Source organism: Neofelis nebulosa, chromosome 9 (assembly GCF_028018385.1).
Source record: "Neofelis nebulosa isolate mNeoNeb1 chromosome 9, mNeoNeb1.pri, whole genome shotgun sequence".
Taxonomy (NCBI): Eukaryota; Metazoa; Chordata; class Mammalia; order Carnivora; family Felidae; genus Neofelis; species Neofelis nebulosa.
In genome coordinates, this window is record NC_080790.1 from 119,428,014 (window position 1) to 119,453,014 (window position 25,001).

The 25,001-nt window shown below is 48.6% G+C and overlaps 1 protein-coding gene and 1 long non-coding RNA gene across 5 annotated transcripts in view; both read left to right on the forward strand.

Annotated features, from left to right (window-relative positions):
• Positions 1-20,789, forward strand: part of MANBAL (mannosidase beta like) — a 298,459-nt gene extending 277,670 nt beyond the window's left edge. For 2 of the 4 annotated variants that reach the window (XM_058685543.1, XM_058685542.1), the window contains 2 exons: positions 4,060-4,272; positions 19,220-19,522. In XM_058685543.1, the coding sequence (XP_058541526.1) occupies positions 4,123-4,272; positions 19,220-19,516 (447 nt within the window). In that variant the 5' untranslated portion in view covers positions 4,060-4,122 and the 3' untranslated portion in view covers positions 19,517-19,522. Of the gene's footprint in view, positions 1-4,059; positions 4,273-5,256; positions 5,706-19,219; positions 19,523-19,846 lie in introns of those variants that run through there. The other 2 variants (XM_058685546.1, XM_058685544.1) reach the window with 2 other exon arrangements.
• LOC131485728 (uncharacterized) lies at positions 5,711-7,907 on the forward strand. The gene is made up of 2 exons (XR_009248979.1): positions 5,711-7,478; positions 7,718-7,907. It is a non-coding gene; the product is annotated as an uncharacterized LOC131485728 (long non-coding RNA).
• Positions 20,790-25,001: the final 4,212 nt, after the last annotated feature.

The following is a 25,001-nucleotide window of genomic DNA, read 5'->3' on the forward strand; positions in this document are numbered from 1 at the left end:
AGAATTTGCCTATTCTAGGTACCTTTTAGGAGTAGAATCATACAACATTTGTCCTTTTGTGTCTGGCTTGTTTCACTTAGTATCATGCTTCATGTTTTCAAGCTTCATCCATGTTATAGCGTGTATCGGAATTTCACTCCTTTTAGTAGTTGAATAGTGTTCCTTTGTATGTATGTACCTCGTTTTGTTTATCCATTCATCTGTTGATAGGCTCTTGGTTGTTTCCATCTTCTGGCTGTTGTGAATGCAGCTGTGAACACTGGTGTACAAGTATCAGTTTGGGCTCCTGCTTTCAGCTATTTTGGGCATATACTGGGGAGTGCAGTTGCTGGATCATATGGTAATTCTTTTTTTTTTTTTTTAAGTTTATTTATTTTGGGGGAGAGCGCGAGCGAGTGTGCAGGAGCGAGCCCACGTGAGCAGGGGAGGGACAGAGAGAGAAGGAGAGAGAGAATCCCGAGCAGGCTCCGAGTGTCAGCACAGAGCCTGACATGGGGCTTGAGCCCATGAACTGTGAGGTCATGACTTGAGCAGAAATCAAGAGTTGGATGTTTAACTGGTTGAGCCACCTAGGCACCCCTTCATGTGGTAGTTCTAGGTTTAACTTTTTGAGAAGCAACCAAACTGTTTTCTAGTTTCTATTTTCACTCTAGTATAATTTCACTCTAGTTTGTATTTTGATAGTGTTCTTTGATGCACCAATTTTTAAATTCTGATGAAGTCCAATTTATTTTTTATTTTGTTGCCTGTGCTTTGGGTGTCACATCAAAGAAATCGTTGCCAAGTCCAGTTTCATGAAGATTTTCCCCTACGTTTTCTTGTATGAGTTTCATAGTTTTGGCTCTCAAGTTTAGATCTTTGATTCTTTTTTTTTTTTTTTTTTTAAGTGCATTTATTTATTTTGAGAGAGGAAGAGAGCGTGAGCAGAGGAGGGGCGGTGGGGGTGGGGGAGCAGAGAATCCCAAGCAGGCTCCATGCTGTCAGCACAAAGCCTGATGAGGGGCTCAATCCCACAAACTGTGAGACCATGACATGAGCCGAAATCAAGAATCAGACGCTTAACTCACTGAGCCACCCAGGTGCCCCATATCTTTGACTCATTTTTTAGTTCGTTTTTGTATATGGTATGATTCTAGCCTCATTATTTTGCATGTTGCTATGCAGTTTTCCCAGCACCATGTGTGGAAAAGACTGTTCTTCCCCATTGAGTGGTGTTGGCGCCCTTGTTTGAAAATCAGTTGACTACACGTGAGGATGTATTTCTCAGCTGCCTATTCCGTTAGTCTATATCCTTATCCCAGTGCCTGTTTTGCTTACTGTGGCTGTCTAGTAAGTTTTAAACTCAGAAAGTAAATCCTCCAATTTTGTTCTTTTTCAAGGTCAGGTGAAAATAATACAACTTAATCCAGTATATCATTTCAACATGTAATCAATATAAAAATCTCGTTAATGAGGTATTTTACATTTTTATGTTCCTGCTAGCTCCTAAATTGAGTATATATTTAACAGCCCTCTCAGTTTGGATCGGCTCTGTTTCAGCTCTCAGTAACCACATGTGGCTCATGACCACCATATTGGACAGCTCAATTTTAGCAGGAAATAGCATTGTGGCACAGATCTCTGAAAATGCAGAGGGCTTTGGAGTCAGGTGGGCCTGGTTCCAAAGTAAGTTTGCCCCTTTCTCATTGGGGTGGGCAGGAGGAAGATGCTGTTAGGTGCCGTGGTCGAGGGGAAACAGTTCAGTCATACCAGGGTAAGAGGATGGCAATAAGGAGGGCATGCTGGAGAGGTGACCCTTGAGCTCAGCCTTGGAGGTACAGTGGGGGCTTCACCATGCAGTCAGAACAGAAAAGGGCATTCTTGACAGAGTGTGCAGCCTGGGCAGAGGCCCAGGATTTTGTTTTTATTTTTATTTTTGAGACAGAGAGACAGAGCATGAGCAGGGGAGGGCAGAGAGGGAGGGAGACACAGAATCCAAAGCAGGCTCCAGGCTCTGAGCTATCAGCACAGAGCCTTACGTGGGGCTCGAACTCACAGACTGTGAGATCATGACCTGAGCTGAAGTCGGACGGTTAACTGACTGAGCCACCCAGGTGCCCCAAGAGGCCCAGGATTTTGAAAGAGCCCGGGCTCTTGGAGAACTACAGGCAGTTCTTTCGGCTTGACCAGGGTATTAGGAGTGGGGTCCCTGCTGAAAGCAGAAGCTGGCTGAGGCTGGACTTGTCACCACTGGCCACCACCATGCCCCCTGTCATTCATGCCCCCTGTCATTCATGTCCCCAGCATCTCTTATTTGGGTTACTGGCAGTAGCCTTCTCACTGGCCTCCTGTGTCTACTCTGTACCCCCTCATCCCACCACTTAAAATGTAAGACACTCGGGGTGCCTGGGTGGCTCAGTTGATTAAGCGTCTGACTCTTGTGGCTCAGGTCATGATCTCACGGTTCGTGAGTTTGAGCCCCATGTCTGGCTTTGCGCTCTGGAGCCTGCTTGGGATTCTCTCTCTCTCTCTCTCTCTCTCTCTCTCTCTCTCTCTCTCTCTCTCCTCCTCTCCCGCTCTCTCTTTCTCTCAATAAATAAGCATTTTTTAAAAAGTTAAAAAAAATAAAAAATAAAATGTAAGTCACTCTAGGGGAGAGTGGGGAGGTTCCTCAAAAAACTAAAAATAGAAGTGCCCTACCACCTAGCAATTGCAGTATTAGGTATTTACCCACAGGATACAAAAATACAGATTTGAAGGAGTATGCACAACTCCTTCACAATGTTTATAGTAGCATTATCAACAATAGCCAAACTATGGAGAGAGCCCAAGTGTCCTTCGACTGATGAGCAGATAAAGAAGATGTAGTGTATATACATAATGGAATATTACTCAGCCATCCAAAAGAATGAAATCTTGCCATTTATGACGTGGGTGGAGCTAGAATGTATAATGTTAAGCAAAATAAGATAGCATACTTTTTCAATCAGGGAAAGATACCATATGATTTCACTCATGTGGAATTTAAGAAACCAAACAGATGAACATATGGGAAGATGGGGGGAAGGAGAGAGTAAAACAAACTACAAGAGACTCTTAACTATAGAGAACAAACTGAGGAGGGTTGATGGAGGGAGGTGGGTGGGAGATGGGCTAGATGGGTGGTGGGTACTAAGGAGGGCACTTGTGATGAGCACTGGGTGTTGTATGTAAGTGATGAATCACTGAATTCTACACCTGTAACCAATATTACACTGTATGTTAACTAAAATTTAAATTTAAAAAATATGTATATATATAAAAATGTAAGTCAGATCATGTCACTTGTCTGCTCAGAACCCTTCAGTGGCTTCAGTCAGCTCGGAAGTGTCAGGGTCCTAGTGGGTCAGCCTACACTCCTCTCTGATCTTTCTTCCTTCCCGAGCATTCTTCTCTGACATTTTGGACTCATTTCCCTACCCCAGGGCCTCGACACTTGCCTTTCTCTCTGCCTGGATATGCTTCTCTCATGCGTTCCAGTGGTTTGCTTACACTTCGTGTCTCTGCCACTCGATTCCTGTCTCTTTCAGAGCCCTTCCTGTCTGTCACCCTGTACAAATTAAAATAGTACCCTCAAGTTTTGTTCAAACCAGTTGTCACTAGCTGACGTAGCATGTCTGGATGCATTGCCTGCCTGTGCCCTGAGATGTAGGCCCCAAGAGAACAGGGATTTGTCTCTTTTGCCCTCTGTTCAGTACTTGGTGTTCAGTGAGTGTTTGTTGAATGGATAATTGGATGAATAAGTGAATGAATGAACAAAACCTGAAACATAGCTGGCCTTCAAACGTATGTTGATTAGAGATTTGTGTTGAAGTGTTTGCATTTACTTATTTATTTTCTCTAACTTGGAAAAATTTCAGACCCACAAAAAAGTTGAAAGAATAGTCCAACGACTATCCATATGTATTCTACTTAGATTCAAGAATTGTTAGCATTTCACTATAATTGCTTTATGTATTCTTGCAAGTTTGTGTGTGTTTGTGCAAGTGGAACTATTTAAAAGTCAGTTGTAGAAACATGACACTTAACCTTTGTGTTTAGAAGTTGGCTCTGGAGGGTGGTGAGTCAGAGGAGACCGACCGAAGGCAGCAGGTGGCTGAGGTCATGGCCTCCGACCTGGACTTCTCACCCCCCGAGGTGCCCGAGCCTACTTTCCTGGAGAACCTGCTACGGTACGGACTCTTCTTGGGAGCCATCTTCCAGCTCATCTGTGTGCTGGCCATCATCGTACCTGTTCCCAAGTCCCACGAGGTGGTGAGTTCTTCCCTGTGAGCCTCCACTCCTCAGACGGGGTTCTAGGTACTAAAAACAGCACAGCAGAGAAGATCAGTTGGGACGATGTCACAATCCCACCCAGTGGCCTTGAACCACGTGACCAGTATTTTATTTGTTCACATGTGTTAAGCAGGTTTTTATTTAGTGCCTACTACATGTCATCCTGCTTCGAGATGTAGTATCTGTCTTCATGGAGCTTCTAATCCTTGAGAGGAGGGCAGATATGGAACAAGCGTGCATGTTGCCATAAGTCCAGGGCACTTGTGCCGGTGTGTATCAAGGGGAAGGACCTGATTTTACTGGGGCAGGGTCCCGCCTGTTGCCCCTCCCCCAGGGAGAGGGAATTGCATTTGCAAGGACTCTAGTTCAAGTAACTGAATGAAGGTAACTGTGGCCAGAGCACAGAGGGGTCATGATGAGAGGTGCAGCCAGAAGAGTGGGCAGGGCCCAGAGGGTTTTAAGTAGGAGACTGACATGATCAGATTGGCTTTTTGTGGTTTTGACATTTTCCTATAGATCTCTTTATCCTGTAGCCATTCACACTCCTTCTACTACCCTCTGTTTTCTCATGACATTGATCTGTTGGAGAAAGCAGGTCATTGTCATCTATGATATCCATATCCAGGATTTAGCTGATTGCCTCTGTGTGGTGTCATTTAACATGTTTCTCTGTTCCCCATACTTCCTATTAATTGGAAATTCAGTCTAGAGGCTTGAGTCAGCTCAGATCAGGTTATTTGCTAAGAACACCTCATAGCTGGTGCTGTGAACTTCCTGTTGTATGTCATCAATGGACATGTGTCTGGTTGTCACATGTTTAGAGATTCTAGGATTGATCAGTGGATTCAGGTGGTGTTAGCTGATCCCTCTATTAAAAAATCCCCACCAGTCTTTCACCTAAGTCGTTTTAGCATCCCTCGGTGATCATTGCTAAGTTCCATTATTTCCTTCTGCTTTTACTAGCTGGAATTCTTCAGTGAAGAAGACCATTTCTTCATTGCCTGTATGGTTATTCTGAAATGCTATTCATAGTAAAGGCTGGATAAATTATTGCTTCTTTCCCTTTATAATTTTCAGAGCAGTAAGTTTGGACTCCAGCAGCCTCCAATCTTGACCAATGAAACTTTGATTTTTATATCATTTTGAATATATATTTTTATACATTTGACGTTTTTAGTTTTTTTAATTACAAAAATTTTTAATGTTTATTTTTGAGAGAGAAAGAGATGGAGCATGAGTGGGGGAGGGTCAGAGAGAGAGGGAGACACGGAATCCAAAGCAGGCTCCAGGCTCTAGGCTCTGAGCTGTCATCACAGGGCCCGATGCGGGGCTCGAACCCACGAACTGTGAGATCATGACCTGAGCCAAAGTCGGACACTTAACTGACTGAGCCACTCAGGTGCCCCTTTAGTTTTTTTGTTTTTGTTTTTGTTTTTTTTTTTAATTTTTTTTTTAACGTTTATTTATTTTTCAGACAGAGGGAGACAGAGCATGAATGGGGGAGGGTCAGAGAGAGAGGGAGACACAGAATCTGAAACAGGCTCCAGGCTCTGAGCCGTCAGCACAGAGCCCGACGCGGGGCTCGAACTCATGGACCACGAGATCGTGACTTGAGCCGAAGTCGGCCGCTTAACCGACTGAGCCACCCAGGCACCCCACCCCTTTAGTTTTTTTAATGCTCAGATGGTCTCAATGGGAGCTTCATCAAGTTGTGTGAAATATTGTCTACCAGGGAAGTTCATTAGAGACTCATTGCCTAGGACTTAATAATATTGAGTGTAGGTTACATAAGCTGCTCTGCTTATGGACAAAATTCTAGACTTCCAGCAGGAAAGCAGGTATTCAGCATAAACCATATTGTTTGGTTTAGGTACAGTGAGTCACTCTTACCAGTTCTGGGAATTGTAGGAACCACCCAAAATCCAATTTCACTCGTGTCCTCCAAGGGCCAACCTTGCAAGTAGGCTTTTCTAAAGAAAGCAGGTTTTTTGGTTTGTTTTTTTTTTTTATGTTGATTCTGTTCTGCACACTTATAATATATTTATTATAACTTAAAACTATATTGTTTTTTACTACTAACAGTAAGACTCAGAATGAAATTTAAGATTTTTCTGAGGTTCTATTTGGCCTTAGAATATGTCCCAGTAGGGATGTATGGTCAGAGTACTGTGTTTAGTAATTCTTTTTTTCATATAGTTATACTCCCATCCTCATCTGAATTTAGCTTAATTTGTTTCAGCTTGTTTTGAACTTTTATATGTTTTTCCTTTTTGATTTAATTAACAGATATAAAATGTGTATGTACACCATTTTCCCACATCAAAATGATACAAGATAAAATTGTCTTCAGAAACAGAAGTCTCCTTTAATATCAATATCCTCTACCCTATTCCCTTCCTCCCTCCATAGGTAACCATTTTTATTATTTTTTTAAATTAAAAAAAAAAGTTTATTGGGGTGCCTGGGTGGCTCAGTCAGTCAAGCATCCGAATCTTGATTTCGGCTCAGGTCATGATCTCACCGTTTTTGAGTTCGAGCCTTACATCGGGCTGTATGCCAATAGCATGGGGTCTTGGGATTCTCTCTCTTCCTCCCCCCCCCATAAATAAATAAGCATTTTTAATAAATAAATATTTATTTATTTTGAGAGAGTGAGCACGTGTGCATGTGTGCACACAAGTTGGAGAGGGGCAGAGAGAGAGGGGGAGAGTGAGAATCCCAAGCAGGCTCTGTGTTCAGTGAGGAGCCTGATGTAGGGCTTGATCTGACTGCAAGATCATCACCTGAGCCAATATTAAGAGTTGGACACTTAACCAACTGAGCCACCCGGGCACCCCCATTTTTATTATTTTGATTTATTCTTTTGTTTCTTTTTGGAAACATAAGCAAATGTGTATATGTGTGTGTGTGATGTGTATGTACATATGTACATATATAAATATTCTCCTCTTTGACACGTAAAAGATAGCATACTATTAAATACAGCTTCACATGTTTCTTTTTTCGCTAAACAACATACAAGATATTCTGGAGATCAATTTTTCTTGGAGATGACTCTGTCCCAGAGATCCTGCTCACGTAGCTGGGAGAGTCATAGCCATTTACTGATGCAGTGGGGAGCTCTGGCAAAGGAGCCACTTGGGGTGTAGCTGGGGAAAGAGCGTGCTGAGTTCACTTTTAAACAGGTGCCTTTGGGGCGCCTGGGTGGCTCAGTCGGCTAAGCATCCGACTTCGGCTCAGGTCATGATCTCCCAGTTCGTGAGTTCGAGCCCCGCGTCGGGCTCTGGGCTGACAGCTTGGAGCCTGGAGCCTGCTTCAAATTCTATGTCTCCCTCTCTCTCTGCTCCTCCCCTGCTCACGCTCGGTCTCTGTATCCTTCAAAAATAAACAAAAACATTAAAAAAAAAAATAAAATTTTAAACAGGTGCCTTTAAGATATCCACGTGGTTCGGGGGCACCTAGGTGGCTCAGTTGGTTGAGCTCCTGACTTTGGATGGGGTCACAATCTCGCGGTTTGTGGGTTCGAGCCCCACATCAGGCTCGCTGCTATCAGTGTAGAGCCCGCTTCGGATTTTCTGTCCCCCTCTCTCTCTTCCTCTGTCTCTCTCTCTCTCTCCGTCTCTCTCTCTCTTTCTCTCAAAAATAAACATTAATAAAGAAAAGATGGCCAACTAATCTTTGACAAAGCAGGAAAGAATAGTCAATGGAATAAAGACAGTCTCTTCAGCAAGTGGTGCTGGGAAAACTGGACAGCGACATGCAGAAGAATGAACCTGGACCACTTTCTTACACCATACACAAAAATAAACTCAAAATGGATGAAAGACCTAAGTGTAAGACAGGGAGCCATCAAAATCCTCGAGGAAAAAGCAGGCAACAATCTCTTTGACCTTGGCTGCAGCAAATTCTTACTTGATGTGTCTCCGGAGGCAAGGGAAACAAAAGTGAAAATGAACTGTTGGGACCTCATCAAAATAAAAAGCTTCTGCACAGCGAAGGAAACAGTCAGCAAAACTAAAAGGCAACCAATGGAATGGGAGAAGATATTTGCAAATGACATCTCAGATAAAGGGTTAGTATCCAAAATCTATAACGAACTTACCAACTCAACACCCAAAAAACAAATAATCCAGTGAAGAAATGGGCAAAGACATGAATAGACACTTTTCCAAAGAAGACATCCAGATGGCCAACTGACACATGAAGAAATGGTCAACATCACTCATCATCAGGGAAATACAAATCAAAACCACAATGAGATACCACCTGACACCTGTCAGAATGGCTCACATTAACAACTCAGGCAACAACCGATGTTGGCGAGGATGCAGAGAAAGAGGAACCCTTTTACAATGCTGGTGGGAATGCAAACTGGTGCAGCCACTCTGGAAAACAGTATGGAGGTTCCTCAAAAAATTAAAAGTAGAACTACTCTACGACCCAGCAATTGCACTACTAGGTATTTATCCAAGGGATACAGGTGTGCTGTTCCAAAGGGACACATGCACCCCCATGTTTATAGCAGCACTATCAACAATAGCCAAAGGATGGAAAGAGCCCAAATGTCCATCGACGGATGAATGGATCAAGATGTTGTATATATATACATATACAATGGAGTATTGTTCGGCAATCAGAAAGAATGAAATCTTGCCATTTACAACTACGTGGATGGAACTGGAGGGTATTATGATGCTAAGCGAAATTAGTCGGAGAAAGACAAATATCATATGACTTCATTCATATGAGGACTTTAAGATACAAAACAGATGAACATAAGGGGAGGGAAGCAAAAATAATACAACAACAGGAGGGGGACAAAACATAAGAGACTCTTAAATATGGAGAACTTGCTGGAGGGGTTGTGGGAGGGGGGATGAGCTAAATGAGTAAGGGGCATTAAGGAACCTACTTCTGAAATCATTGTTGCACTATATGCTAACTAATTTGGATGTAAACTTAAAAAATAAAATAAAAAAAGAAAGAAAAGATACCGGGTGGCTCTGCCAAGTATGCAGAAGGTCTCTAGCAGGAGGAGGGTCTGGGCTGAGTGTTCATCAACACGTGAGAGTCGAGATGTACTTGAAGTCGGGCGAGGACGCAGTTTCCGCGCTGAGAACATGGGCTGAGATGAGGAGAGGTCCAAGGCTACAGCTGCGACGATTTAGCATTTAAAGGGCAGGCGGGGGGAAGGCATAGCCAGTGAGGGCATTGAGAACTTTGGTGAACATGGACATGGGCCCGTGGCCTCCGGATGGTTCTGTCCATCTCTGTTTCTTATTCTGGTATTTGGAGAAGGAGGTCACGATTGGAGTGTTTCCACCCACAATTGTATCACACTCTAAAAGCGTAATCTCTGTGCTCTGGGGCTCTGTCCTCCCAGCCTCGGCATGCTATTGGCGATTATAAATAACAAACATTTTTACTGTCATTAGCCACTGGTGAAGCCAATGCTAAGAGTCCCAAGGGAGGGAGGTGATGAATGTTTTTATTTTGTAGGCAGAGATGTACAGTCAGAGGTGTGTGGCCTTTTGGAGAGCTGCTGCTCACCTCCCGTCATGTTCTTAGCCCTTCCAGGCTAGCCACAGAGGCCTGGGTCAGTTCAGCAAACAAGGGAAAAGGGGTGCCTTTTCCTCCTCTCTCTGCTGTCCTTAGCGGCGCAGTGGGTTGCGGTCTTTTGAGACGGGGAGTTGACAAAGGGCTCAGCAATATGCCTACTTCCCCACTCTGCTATTTAGAGGTTAATTCGGGACAACAGCTTCGTCTTTTAAAATATAAATAGAGTACATAACATCTCATTTTAATTTATCTTGCAGTTTAGAGCAGTAAGGCTCGCATAAGTGAACTGTCTTCATGACTGAAGCTTACTGTTTTAGCTTTTTAAAGCTTTTCAGTGGATCAGTAGCAACAAATAACAGTGCCGGTCATTAAACTTTTTATTGGTGCCTCAGGCCCCCAGTTATGCAGAGACTCTGCTGCTGGCTTTCCTCAGGGTGCCCCCATCAGGCAGCCTTCTCGGACTCCCCACGCTCCTAAATAGATAGAAGGGGACACGGCACTCTGCGCACAAGCCATCTCATGAAGGGAGGGTGGGCGCTGAGCCTGTGTTCAGGGATTGAGCCTGGCAGCTAGCTGGGATGTGGGATTTGGATGGGGATGGAGAAAAGAAGATTTTGCTTGGAGCCAGGGAGCTCTTAGGGAGGAAGGGTACCTGTGGAGTGAGAATAGCTGGTGGGGACCCCGGGCAGCCTGAGGGCAGGAGGGAAGTGGAGGGTGCCAGGAGGTGGGAGAGGGCAGAAGTGGGGGTGGGAGGACCCAGAGAACAATCTCGCTCTTTTTGACGGTTTGCTTCGGGCAAGATCATCCCTCTCGCTTGGCCTATAGAAACAAGGTTTATTAGTGGCTTTTTGGGTCAGAAGATAATATTTTTGGCTCTAGATGATGGGAAAGCCTTTGAAAAGCGAAAGAATGTCTTTCCTGTTGTTCCAGTAAGCCGATTTTTTGCAACTAGTTTATGACTTCAGTACTTCAACACTTAGCAGATTATTTTGAAAGCTCTTTTGGGGGTAATCAGGGAAGAAAGAAGGAACACATACGAATGCTTCCCACCCCACCCCCTTCCTTTTCATAGTGGGAGTAAGAACCAATTTGCAAAATCAAAACTAAAGTCCTTCCAGTCCTAAGCCAAATGAGAACTGTTCTCATCAACACCTCATTAAACTAAGACCTGAGAAAATAAACATTTGTGTGAGAATGATTGAGGCCTGGGCCACACTTAATCCAAGCATTTTCTTGTAGGTTGGATTCTAAAGTATAAGATCGTAGATCCTTACACCGTTTCTCTCTAGTCCAGGCTGGCAGGTACATTTCATCTCTCATGCCATTCTGATTGATTTTGTGGTGGCCATAGTGAAAGGCTTCTGGGCTGCTTCTAGGCTCCAGGTAAAGCCTCATTGATGTCTGCTGTGAGTAAGGGCCTAGGGAGTCCTTGGGCTGGTCCACTACTTTCCATCTGTCTGCGCCTGCCTGGGGAGTTTTCAAAGCCCTGGACTGCCCCCATAGAGATTCTGATTCTGTTGTTCACCGTAGCCTGGATCAGTATTTTCTTGAAGTGTTCTGGTGATTCTATTATGCAGCCACTGGTCCAATCTTTAGACGATTTCCCTGAAGCACAAACCAATTTTGGGAGGGTAGGAAGTGTTCAGTTCTACATGTGTTAAGATTGAAATAATAGCAAGACGTCCAAGTGGGAAAGAAACAGCCAGTGAGAAGTTGGGGATAGAGGCCTGGGAATTATTTTATCAATATGGCATTATTACTTGAAACCCTGGGAGTGTATTGCTGAGCTTTTCAACAGAAATTAAGATTCAGAAAAGGCCAGGGGCGCCTGGGTGGCGCAGTCGGTTAAGCGTCCGACTTCAGCCAGGTCACGATCTCGCGGTCTGTGAGTTCGAGCCCCGCGTCAGGCTCTGAGCTGATGGCTCGGAGCCTGGAGCCTGTTTCCGATTCTGTGTCTCCCTCTCTCTCTGCCCCTCCCCCGTTCATGCTCTGTCTCTCTCTGTCCCAAAAATAAATAAAAAACGTTGAAAAAAAAAAAATTAAAAAAAAAAATAAAAAAATAAAATAAAATAAAAAAAAAGATTCAGAAAAGGCCTGAACCTGGGGCATTCCCAACCTGCTTGAAGTAGTTTCTGTGCCGTGTGGATATACTGAAAAGATGTACTGAAAAGACAGCGGGTGCTGTCCCAGAGCGGGGGTGCAGCTGGGCCTCTGGAAGGGGCGAGAACCAGGGACTCTGTCACTCACCATCTGCATCTCCTCTGTATCCCCTCCCTGTCCATCTCCTGTCCTTCATTTGTCTTACCAGGGCCCTGCTTCCTCTGCTCACTGTCCCTGTGGTGAGATGAAACATGGCCACTAACAGCTTCCAAAGTTTATGTCTTTCAGCTGCAGCATCTGGAGGCTGCCTTCCTGCTTGGTCCCAGTTCCAGAGTCCCCAGGGAAGGAACTGTGGCTGACCCAGCTTGGGACAGCTATGGCCAGTGTGGCGGGAGGGGAGGGTCCCGCCCCAGGAGGGACAGGGGTGCCGTGCAGACAAAGCTGGGGTCTCCGTTCCTGTCGCTGTCTCAGGAGAGACAGGGCAGAGCGGCGGGCAGAGGGGACTGTGGTCTCCCTGAAAACCGCCGTGGTTCAAGGAGAGTACATGTGCAACTCAGTCCCCATGGGGACCGCACAACAAGAACTCCTGAGCGACCGAGGAAAGGCTGCTCTCCTCCAGAGTTCGGCTTCAGTGGAGCAAAGTTCTTAACAGAGTTCCTGGGTCCCTGTGGGTCCCTGGATAGGCTTCAGAAGTTCACAGGGTCCCTGAAATTGTGAACAAAAATGTGCTAGATATCTTTATGCTCAGGCACATTTTCTGGGAAGACAGGCTATAGCTGTTCTCAGTTTGATGAGGTGGGAGCCAAATTCCAGCAGTTTAAGGAGCAGGTAGTGAGGAAATAAAGGCAGCACGCTCCTCTCCCCCTTCCCCAAAAGCCTGCTGGAACTTACTCCCAGCCTCTTTCGGATCAGTTTCTACACAGAATGTTGATCCAGTTAACCCTAAGCAAGTGGGTGTTGACTTTTGGTTCAGCGACTCACCTAGCAGATAGGAATGGTTCCTCTGGCAGTGAATCACAGACTCTCCTACTAGTTCGAACGCTGACTGTTCCCATCTCTTCATGTGTTGGGTTCATGTCTCCCCAGCCGGCTGCCAGCCCCTAGCCGGTACCTTCAACTCGCACTCTGCTGTCTTTGTGTGGATTGCCACAGTCTCTTCCTGCAGTAATGGGGACTCTGTGTTGAGAGTCAGAAACAGCTCCAGCAGTTTTTCCAGAAAGAAATTGTATTGGTTCTCAGAACTGGGAATTTCAAGGCACATCTGGGTTCAGAGGCTCGAAAGTTCTTCAGGGCTCTGTCTCCATCTCCTGGCTTTCCTGTGAGTGTTGGCCTCATTCTTAGGCACTCGTGACAAGTCAGGAAGATGGCTGCAGCAGCCCCAGTCTGCATCCTTACTGCTTATGGTTTATAAGCAAGAGAAGCCATCTCTCTGCCTGTGCTCACTTTCCAGGTCTCACGGAAGTCCTCTGCCTGGCTCTGGCTTGGCCACGTGCTTGCACCTTGCCCCATCGATAGGAAGGGGCAGTGGGTACCATTTCTGGCCAGGCCACATTTAACTGGCCACAGGAGTGGCCACCGTGACTGAGAGTCCCCCTAGAACCGTATGGGATAGAGAAATGGCAGAGCCCCAGTGCAAAAGGGGGTGTTGGGCAGACAGAGACAACTGATGCCCAGCATTGTGATCCAGTGGAGAACTCACCAGAATTGATAGCAAGAGTGGTGGCTTTCAGTGTGATGCCCACGTAGACTTCACTGTCAGCCAGAAAGCTCTGCAGATTTGGAGCCCTAAAAACGAGGGAGCCTTCCCAGCTCTGGCTGTGGCCTGGGAGTTCAGGAGCCTGTTGGAAAATTCCGCCTGGGGTTGCCAGAGTAAATAATTAACTTGGGCAAGCGTATATTATACCTACTCTCAACACCTTAGGAGACAGGCTCGTAGAACTAACTTTGCACTTCTGCCCTGTATTTTTTTTAAGCTTGGGAGCAGTTTGCAGTTGAATTGGGCAGCAGGGTGTTTTTTACTTAACGAGCCCTTTCTGGAGAGATTGCTGTGTGGCGGGCAGGGTGACGGTATAAACATGGTCTCGAGATGGGTGCCGTCTCATGGGAGAGACAGCCGGACACAAAGGGCCACAGCCCAGCCGGTGGGACGGGCCTGCAGTCGTGCTGAATTGTGTCTGGAATGAGCTCCAACGCTGTTCTCTGTAATCACAGTTCTTGCCTGCCAGGCGTATCCTGGACACTCTGTCTTCGTGCGCCTTGTTGAGCCGCCACGGAAGGCCTCCCCCACGCCTTGTTTCGGCTAGTCCTCTCTCCCCCTCAAGGCCAGTGCTAGTTCTACCCCTGCAAGGTCTTGGGTGGGGGGGCACCCCACCCAGGCCTGGGGCAAGAGACCAGGACCAACAGGAGCATCGGCACTGGGCACGCCCTTCATGTCCCTGAGCCTGTGTCCTGAGCTATAAAAGGAGGGCATGCAGACCCAACCCAGAGTTCTTGGGGATCAAGTGAGATAAGGTGCGTGAGGACCTGAGCACAGCACAGTGGTTTTCCTTCCCGGGACCACTTGAGAGAGTGGTTTCAGCCCGTATGGAATGACATTCTGTCCTGATTTATCGGACTCAATCCACACTGAACTGTATAGTGGAAATCATAAAATCCTGAGTGCCTTCCCTGCTGGAAGGGATTTGATGCATTGTGGCACAGATTCGGTTATTCGAATCTGATGAATAGCAGCAATTTTCTGGCCTCGTAAGCAGCTGTGGAACTGCTTCATTATTGATGAGGCCTGTGTCCACAGAGGACGGGTGCCTCCGCAGAGCCTGGAGCCACCTGGCGGGGGAGGTTTCCTGATCCTCCTGGTGGTGGTGGCCACAGCTGGCCATGGCATGCTCGCTGAGGAGACTTAAAACTTGCCTCCGGTGAGGCCCGGAGTTCCCAGATTTAAAGGTGGGGCTGTAGTACTCGGAGTCTGCCTCGCTTGTACCAGCAACGTGCGTTTGAAGAGAAATTACGAGTCAGTCATTCATGCAGAGTCGTCCTTAGCTAGCTAAGAATTTGGAGCTACAGCTCTTTGTGGCTAGGACCCCAGAGTCTTATCATGTGCATAAGAGCTGCCTTTTCTTCCCTATAGCTTGGGGGGAAGGTGGCTGTGCCCCATTGGACCCGTCACCGAGACTCAGCCTCAGTTTCCCTTCTTGTCAAATGAGCTCACAGTGGCTGGCTCATTGGGGTGATGGAGCCCCAATGAGTGAGCGGACGCTTGGTGTGCATCACTAAGCATGTGCTCTCTTCATTACCCCGTGGTGCCTGGCACGGAACCTGCATCCATTGGGTGTGGATAGATAGGTGGGGATGCGGGAAACCTAGGCAGAGCAGGAAAGGGAACAAAGCAGTGGGCGATACTGGCGGGCCGGCAGCCTGGGGTGACGGAGTGGGCTCTGTGAGGGGGCGTGCCGGGGGACAGGGCCGGCTCTGGAGTGGTGTGGCCCTGGAGGCCACAAAGAAGGTCTTGGAATTTGTCTCCTACGAAAAGGGAACCAGAAACATATTAAAGCGGAAAACAGACATGGTTGGGACTGTTGTTCTAGAATAGACTGAAAGCAGTGAGGTAGGTGGCGAGGAGAGCGTGTGGGAGGCTGACACAGTGAGGGGGCAGACTGCGGGCTGTGACCTGGTGCAGCAGTGTGTGTCCAGGGGGGCCGGGTGGATTCGAGAGGCCCTCAGAACGTAGAGCGGGCAGGACCTGGGGCCGATGGGATGCGGGGGGCACGAGGGGGCGGCGAGAACTCAGAACCGGCTTAGAGGTTGCTAGCTTGGGTAACTGGGTGGGTGACGATGCCAGAATCTTTGATGGGGAGGAGAGGAGGAGGTCTGGGGTGAGGAGAAGACAGAACATGCATCCAGATGACTCGATGACGGTAACATGTACGTACGCCCACAGAGAGCTGCTTTCAGCTGTGGGAAACAGAGCCTGGTGCGGGGAGCACTAACCCGCCCTCCTGACTCCTGTGGGAACCTCAGTCACAAACAAGTGGTCCGAGTGACCCGTCGACAGAATCTGGAACAAGCCATTCTTGTCGTTCCACATGGCCACCTGTGGAACCTGTGGTTCCAGCCGCTACTAAATAGAGAATAGATTTCACAGTTGACTCTGGTTCTCAGTCTCCAGCCCTGAGGTCCCGAGGAAACCGGGGACAGATGATATCCTAGAGCCATTAAGACCGCACTTCACATGCTGGCACTGCTGCTCACCAAGTGACACCTTGGGCAAGTCACACGATCTGAGTGTTTCTTTCATCTGTACAATGGGACTCATTATGGCACTTTGTGAGGCTAAAATAAGGTATGTACACACCATATAACCCAGGGCCCGGCCTCCTGTAAACAGTAGTATCAGCAGCCGTTGTGGCTGTTGTTGTTGTCATTGTTACTGGTGGCTATGTCTGGCCATGCTTCTGGGAATGTATGTTGGGTTTCAAAGCTGCTTATGTCCTCTGCACCCATGGGAAAACTGAGACCCAGCACTAAACGTTATGTACATATATTTGTAAATATTTACTGAAGTTATCTCTATGCCCCAAGTGGGGCTTGAACTCAGCAACCCCGAGATCAAGAGTCACATGCTCTACTGACTGAACCAACCAGGCACTCTTAAGTGTGTTCTGTTTTCATGATGATAAAAAAGAGTGAAGTCCCCATGGTTATGGGAGATCTTGCCTGATCTTCCATTTCTTTTCTTTTTTTCTTTTCTTTTCTTTTCTTTTCTTTTCTTTTCTTTTCTTTTCTTTTCTTTTCTTTTCTTTTCTTTTCTTTCCCTTCCCTTCCCTTCCCTTCCCTTCCCTTCCCTTCCCTCCCCTCCCCTCCCCTCCCCTCCCCTCCCCCCCTCCCCTCCCCTCCCCTCCCCTCCCCTCCCCCCCCCTCCCCTCCCCTCCCCTCCCCTCCCCTCCCCTCCCCTTCCCTTCCCTTTTCCAACTGAAGCTGTCCCAAGGAGCTTACAGCTGGTAGGGGAGACAAACAGGAGAATATGTCACTGTGGTAAGGTAGCAGTGGCAATGCACAGTTCCTCGGTACCGGGGGTGGGAGGGGGTAGGGGTGGAGGGAGGGATGGACGCTGCTGGAGGTGGAGGAGCAGGGAAGGAAGGCTGGATGGTGAGTAGGAGTGTATTCTTGTGCTGGGCCACAGGGAGGGCTTTGCTGGGTGGCCAGGAAGGGCGCTCCTCTTGTTAAGAGTGACTGGCAGAAGCCCCGACACCTGACCCAGTGTGGGGTCTAGAGAAGAGCCCAGAAGAAGCTGGAGATGTGGCCTCCTTAGATGCCATCCCATGTGTGGGGCATGGGACCATGGGGGATAGAGAGCCCCCTGGAAGGTTTAAGGTGGGGGGATCTGTGGCACTGAGCAGAGAGGTCAGGTAGCAGTGGAGGGACCAAAGGAGGGACTTTGGTGCTAGAGAGGGTGACCAAGTCAGGAGGTGGAAGGGGTTGTTGAATCACCGGTACCTCGTGACTGATTGGACGGTTGGGAGCAGAGAGGACTGGGGTTACTGGGACTCCAGTTGCTCTGCCTCTGGTGGGGAGGAGGACCCGGCCTGCTGGAGAAGGGGCCGTGGTTGGTCTGGGACAGTGGGGTTGGAGGTGCCTGGAAGGTGCCAGTCCAGTCATCTGACAGACAGCTGGATCGGGAGCGAGTTCTGCTCAGGAGAGAAAAGGATAAGATGCCTAAGAGAGGGTCTGAGGGAAGCACTGGGGATGGCAGCCGGGTGTCACCGTCCCTGTGGATTCTGAACTGGGCCCTACTGAAAGTGGAGGAGGCACCGAGCTTTGAGCTTTGAGTGGCAGGGGAGGGGGGCTCCATCTGTGGGGATCCTGGCGGGCTTGGCAAGTTCCCTGTGCATAAGCCATTGTCTCATCGGGGCCTTTGCCTGGGGCACTCAGGGACTGACTGGTTTCCTCTGGCCTCATAGGTACTGCAGTGGGGACGGTTTCCAGCTCCCAAGGTCTCCAAAGGCATCGTGCCTTGTGGGGTTTGCCTTAAACAGTAGCCTTCCTGCTGTGTTCTGCAGCCGGCAACTCCAGCACTTGACACACTGGCTCCTCTGAGGTTTTGTTTTGTTTGTTTGTCTTTCTAACAGGCTTTTTTTTTTTCTTTCTTTCTTTCTTCCTTTTTTTTTTTTTTTTTTTTTTTTTTGGCCAAGTGACATTAACAGTATCACACAAGTAGATAGGCTGGGAAAGTCCAGAGCCACCATCGGAGACCTGGCCAGGGGAGGGACCAGCCCCCTCATTATCTTGGGAAGGTCACCTGCGGGTACCCGGGGCTGGTCTGGGCCTTTACATCTGGTGTCTCTGCTGGAGGCTGGCAGGGTGGAGGGGAGGCAGTGATGGCTGATGAGAGGGAGCCGACAGATCTCTGGAGTAGGCCAGTACATAGGTGTGGACTGCCTCTCCCAGCCACGGTCACGCGGCTTCTGTGAGCACATAGCTTAAGGTGCAGGGCCAGGGAAGGACAGAGAGCAAAGCAAGCTGGAAGCTGGGAGTCGGCCGGTTAAACACGGGGAAATATTTTTTCTCTTCCAGAAGTGTGCTCCTTCTTAGTATTCTTAGTCTGCTTTTTATTTTCCCGTTTTTGATAAAAGGACACAGGTACTGAGAAACATTTCCTTTCTGTAGTGCTGGGGACAGTGGGCTGTGGGGGGTGTGGGGAGCGTGGGCAGCTGAATGAAGGGGCAGCCGCTGCCCAGCCCATTTTTTTCCACCGGGGGATGAGGGGCCAGCATTACTAGGTGTTTAAAGTTTTCAAGAAAAGCTAGGAGTCCAGATTGAATGGGAAGTCTACCAGTTGGCTCAAATGCTTAGAAATAAACACTGCAGGCCAACTGAAGTCTGCCTGTGGGCCGGAGGAGGCCCAGGGGCTGTGGTCAGTGTTCTCTGGGCTGGACCTGCCTCGCTAACATCCTGCCTGGCCGAGACACAGCGTGACTGATCACCCAGGGGAGGAGGGAGCACTTGACAGGACTGAATCCACTCCAGATTCTTGGACATAGGCTTCTGTGGCTGTGGCAAGCCGAGTCCCTCGCCTGGAGTCCTCTGTCTTCATCTGTGCAACGAAGGCCAGGGCTGGATCTGCGGTTTTGAACCTTTTTTTAGCAGCAGGACCTCTGTGTAAACCAGATCTTACAGGGAACGAGTCCCGACAGAGAAAAACCAGGGCTGCCCCAGTTGTAGGGAGAGTCTGGAGTTCCGCCCCAAGGCTGCCCTCTGCCCTCCCCCACAGGGCACCTCTGCCAGGCCCCACAGAACACAGTGTGGGGGTTGCCCACCTGCCGGCCGGCACTCTCCACCCCTCCCGGTCCTGGCAGTCTGTGGGTTGAACGGGAGAAGGAGAACAGCAGGGCCGGAAGGAGAGCAAACCACAGTGGGTCTGTCCCACAGCCGGCTCCCCACCTGCCATCTGCCCGGGACCAGCACAGGGCCAGCAGCCAGCCGGCGGCGGGGCGCTTTCCATGCGTTTTGCCTCCTCACCTCAGCCCTCCGGGGCGTGCATCACTATTTCCATCTCAGAGGTGGGTAAACCAAAGACACAGGAAGGGGAAGTGAGTTGCTCACAAGGTCACTTGGCTGGTACGCGGAGGAGCCTCAATGCCACCCAGGCCTCCTGAGACTCCAGAGGCTGCCTCCTCCCTTGGGGCCTCTTCCTCTGTTCTTCACTGAGGACCGCCCTGCTCCCCCAGGGGCAGCCCTGCAGACGTGCGATCCGGGGTCCCGGCGCTGACGGTTCCTGTCCCTGGTGTTTCTGTGGCAGTGTGCTTTAGTTCGCGAAGCCCCCTTCAGACACGGTCTCGTTTTGCTGGTGTCAGGCTTGACTCGTCTAAACGGGACTCTCCTTTCTATTGCCATGCAGGAGGCAGAACCCTCTGAGCCTAGAAGTGTGGAGGTGACGAGGAAGCCCAAGGCTGCTGCTCTTTCTACCAGCAAGAGGCCCAAGAAGGAGGCCAAGAAGAAGCGGTAGAAGAAGAGGCCTGCGGAGCCAGGCAGGCGGGGCGCGGGCCCAGGGGGCAGCCCTCCCGGGACTCAACGTCCTGTTCCCTCCTTCATCCCAGGGGCAGGGCTGAGGTGGCTGGGCCGCTCTCTGACCACAGAGATCTGGACAATCGTGGCAGTCCCCAGGCCCCAGCTGGGCACTTCCACTTCCTTCTGCTTCCGTGACAGTTTAGAGCCAAGGGGACGGAAACCCCCTACGAGCAGAGGCTGTCTAAGAAGTCCGCCTGTTCAGAAGTTGGGCTGGCTCAGAGTGACACTTCCATGCTTAATCATTGTGGCCAGCCTTTACTTACCCACCTTGTGTATTTACACTACATTCTAGAGTCATGATCTCACGCTGACAAGCACTGCCCCTCCCATTACTCGTGCACCGCAGATCTGCTCATCAGTCACCTTTGTCTCTCCTAGTACAGAAGGAGCCAGGCCAGGCCTTCCCTGTTTGTTTAGGTCAAGACACCATGGCCACTGTGATGTTGGTGGTCCCACAGGCACAACAGCCAGGTCCGAAGATGCCTGGTGCCTGGTGTGAGAGCCAGCAGGAAAGCCGGCCAGGGTTGTGCCTGGTGCTCTGGCAAATGGAAGGGACTTGGCCCATGATCTTGGGCCCAGTCTTTCTGAGCCTCTGAAATGGGGGGCTTGTCAATCTCAGACCGACCTCTTTTTAGCCCATCATGGTACATTCAGTGTGTGCCTTTTGGCTTCCATCTGACACGTCTCCACTTCCCCTAATTCTTTCAACCCCAGAACAGTGAGGAAGAGTCATCTGGGCAAATAAACATCAATAAACTGCCTCCCATGCTGGACCTCCTGTGTGTTGCCTGCTGCTGAGGGAGAGGGGGAGGCTGGGTCCCTGCCCTGGGTATAGGGAAGGGGCTCCCCCAGAGAAGTGGGACAGTGGGGCCGAGGATGGCCAGAGCAGTGCTTTAGACCGAGCCGATCTGGGACAGGTTTCAGGAAGGGTCCGGCCAACTGCTTCATGTGGTCCTTAGTCACTGGAAACAGTCGTGAACGTCCATGCGTGTGTGAGAGTTTCCCTCGGGGCTGGGCCCCACTCACTCCTCAGTTCCCATTGCCAGAGGAAGACGCTGCTGGTCCTCCAAGTGGCTTGAAAAAAACCAAGTAGAAGGCTCACATGGTGTGGAGTGGGTCATGCAGGTCCAGTCACGTGCCCTGAATCATCTGCCAAGGAAAAGCCCTGAGCTACGGTAACTCCGATTTGCCAGACTGCTTTTCAGTTTGCCAGACACTTTCCCGAATGTTGTCACAACCAGTGAGGAGCCTGTATCACCTCCATTTTGGAGATGGGAGAATGAAGTCCAAAGTGATTGAAAGTGCCAGAAGTCAGGCTTGGACCAGAGTCCACGGCCCTTTCCTTGGTATTTAACAAAAACTCAGTGAATGTCCGTAGGCGCAGCGTGTAAACGTCCCCACTAAGGTCTGGGAAGTCTAGGGGCTGGAGCTTCAGCGTAACAGGACCGGGAGTGGCCAGATACTGAGTCTCTTGGGTGCCTCGCACCAGGGAGGCACCGGGGTTGTAGAAAGGAGGAACCAGGTTTCTTGCCAGAAACCCAGGTGCGCCTAGCCCAGTGGGAGACTCAGATGTGGAAACTGGCTTGGGGTGGGGAGTTGTCCAAAGGGGGGGTTGTGTAGCAGATCCTACGGGAGCTGAGCAGAGGGGCACCCAACTCAGTCCGGGTGGTCAGTGCGGCCACCTGGCAGAGGGGAGGTGACTGAGCTGAGTCTTAAAGCCTGGCTGGAGGTGAGACCAGAAGGAGATCATGCTGGGAGACGGGGGGCCAGACCGCTGGGGCGGATGTGCTGAGCCTCCTGCAGGGGAGGCCGCCTCTGGCCCGCACGAACAAGGCTGCCTCAGTAGGCCAAACTCCTTTAAATTGTCTCCCTTAGAGGCTGTTTGCCAGAAAACAGCCCTAGGAGGCAAAAGGGTCATCCTGTGCTCCACCAGCCCCTCATGCCGTGCTTACTGTGGACAGAGTTTGTAGCCTTCTGCTCTCTTGACTTCCAGAACAACCCCCTCACGTGGTTTTCGTCCTGCATCACTGGTCCTCCTCATTGGAGGGGCCCTAGGTCTCCGTTCTTGGTCCTCTCACCTCTGCACATATCCCTCAGAGACCTCATCCAGGCTCTTGGCTTTAAATTCCACCTACATACATGCTCACGTCTCCCAAACAAATCCCTCCAGATTCCCGGCCTTGAGCTCCGGAACTGCCATATCCGACTTCCTACTTCTCTCTCCATCCGGGTTCCCAACACGCATCTCAGAGTAAATTCCTGATTTCTCATGGGCAGTCCCAAGTCTGAGCTTTTTGTAGACTTCCCCAGCTTTAAGAGCATCTTAATTCTTCCAATTGCTCAGGCCCAAAACCTTGGACGTCTCCCCTCTTCCAGCTCCTCTCCACTCCTGACCCTTAAGTGGTTCCCTGTGACTCAACCTTCGAAGTCCAGAATGAGACCTGTTTCACCACTTCCCTCTGCTGCTTCAGTCCAGCCACCATCCTCTCAGCTGGATACTGTAGCAGCCTCCTTGTGGGCAGTCCTCTCTCCACACAGCAGCTGGAGGGGTCCTGGAAAAACCTGTAATATCATGTCCCTCACTTTCTCCCATCTCACTCGTGGAAAGGTCAAAGCCCCACTGGGACCCACAAGGGCCTGCAAGAGCCACCCTACCTCCTTCACCCTTCTGCCCTTGTGAGATGTCACGCTGCCCTTGCCCACTCTACTGTATCCTCACCGGTCTCCATCTTCCTCAGGCATGTCAGAAGAGCCCTGCCTCAGGGCCTTTGAACTTGCTGTCCCCACTTCTTCTGGATACTATGTCTCATATGGTAGACAGAATAATAGGCCCCCCCCAAAGATGTCCATACCCTAATCCCTGGAACCCGTGACTATGTTACCTTACATGGCAAAGGGACTTTGTGGATGTGATTAAATTAAGGATCTTGAGACGGGGGGATGGTTCTGGATTACTGAGGTGGGCGTGCGCACAGTTGCCCACAGCATTTAACCTAGAGCTGGTGGAGATGTAGCTGTGTGGTGTTATCAAGGAATTTACATCTCTAATTTTCAGTCCACCAAATGGAGATCGTACAATAATGTTGCAGGGCTATTGTAAAAATTACACATGCTGGGGGCACCTGGCTGGCTCAGTCAGTGGAGAGTATGATTCCTGATCTCAGGTTTGTGAGTTCGAGCCCCACATTGGGACTTCATTTTACTTAAAAATAAAAATCTTAAAATAGATTAGACATGCTGTGTGTATATGAGGTGCCTAGAGCATAGTGGGTAGTTTATAAACGAAAATGACTAAAAATGATTATTCGATCAGATAAATGCATCATGAAAACATTCTGACCTCAGAGTGTCTGGCTGGCTCAGTTGGTAGAGCATGTGACGCTTGATCTTGGGGTTGTGAGTTCGAGTCTCCCATTGTGCACAGAGCCTGCTTTAAATAAATAATATTAAACACACACACACACACACACACACAAACACACACACACACACACACACACACACTCTGACCTCCAGCTAGCCATGATCTTATCTTCCTTTGGAAGACAAGCAGGTCCTTAGCTTTTCAGTCCTGGGAAACCAGAGGTAAGGGAAGGGTTCTGAGGCTAAGCTCATAATTGTGTTTGTATTTGCAGAGCTCTTTATATTTCTAGTAGATTTTGCTATCAGTTTTTCCCTTCCTCGTTTTTCAAATGATGGAGGTGGAAAGCTACAGAGCAGCAAAGGGGAGAGGAGCTACCTTTAAAGAAATTCTAAATAAGCACATGGAGGGAGTTCATTAGTCATCAGGGAAATGCAAATTAAGGCCACAATGTGATGCTGGAATGACAAATGGAAAAGACTGACCACACCACATGTTGGGAGGGACATGGAGTTAACTCTTGTACCTTGCCTCTGGACACGGAACATGGTAAAACCACTTTAGAAGACCGTTTGGGAGTTTCTTGAAAAAGTTCACCACATATCTGCTCTGTGACCCAGCACTCCACTCCTAGGAATTTACCCGAGAGAAAAGAAAATATTTGTCCATAAAAGTCTTACACTAAATTCTAGCTAGAATATTCACAGCCACTTTGTTCACAAAAGGCCAAAATTGGAAATAGCCCAGATGCTCACCTTCAGTAGAATGGATAAATTGTAGCATGTTATACAGTGAAATACTACACACAATAAATAAATGATCTACTCTACACACAGTATTATATGAATGACTCTCAAAACTATTATACTGAATAAAAGAAGCCAATAATATACCCACAAACACAGAAGTACAATAAATGGTGTCTGGATCATATGGAATTCTAAAATAGACTGATCAGATCAGTGGTGGTTCCCAGGAGAAGGACTGACTAGGAAGGGGCACAAGAAAAATTTTCTAGGGTGATGGAAATATTCTGCATCTTGAAACGCAGCTACCTACATTGAATGCTTAAGATTAGAGCATTTCATTATGTGTAAATTACACCTTACTAAAACACTTTCCTGTGGGCCATGCACTAAGTTATGTGCTTTGTATACATTATGTTGTTTAACTTGTCAGCAAATCCCATGAAGTGGATATGATTGTCTCTGCTTTACAAATGAGAAAACCAAGGCTCAGAAAGTTTAAGCAATCTGCTTCAGGACACAGTTGAAAAAAATTAGATTAGAACTCAGGCAGTATGATTCCAAAGCCCATGCCTCCAAGATTCCCACTTTTCCCTCAACCCATCTTCTTCCCTAACATTTTACAGATGGGGAAATTGTGTGATATGTCTGGTAATGATTGGCATATGTGTGGTATGTGTGTTTGTAGTACATGTTTAAGATGGGGTGACATTATCGTGTCTGTGTGATGTATGTGCTGTGAAATTGCGTGTGCAAAGTGCGTTAGTGAAATGTATGTCTTTTATGCGTGGTACATATGAGCACCAGAGACACGCTCAATGCCACCTGTGCTCTTTGGAGTCAGAGTTGAACTAGAACCCAGATCTCTGGGGCTTCCT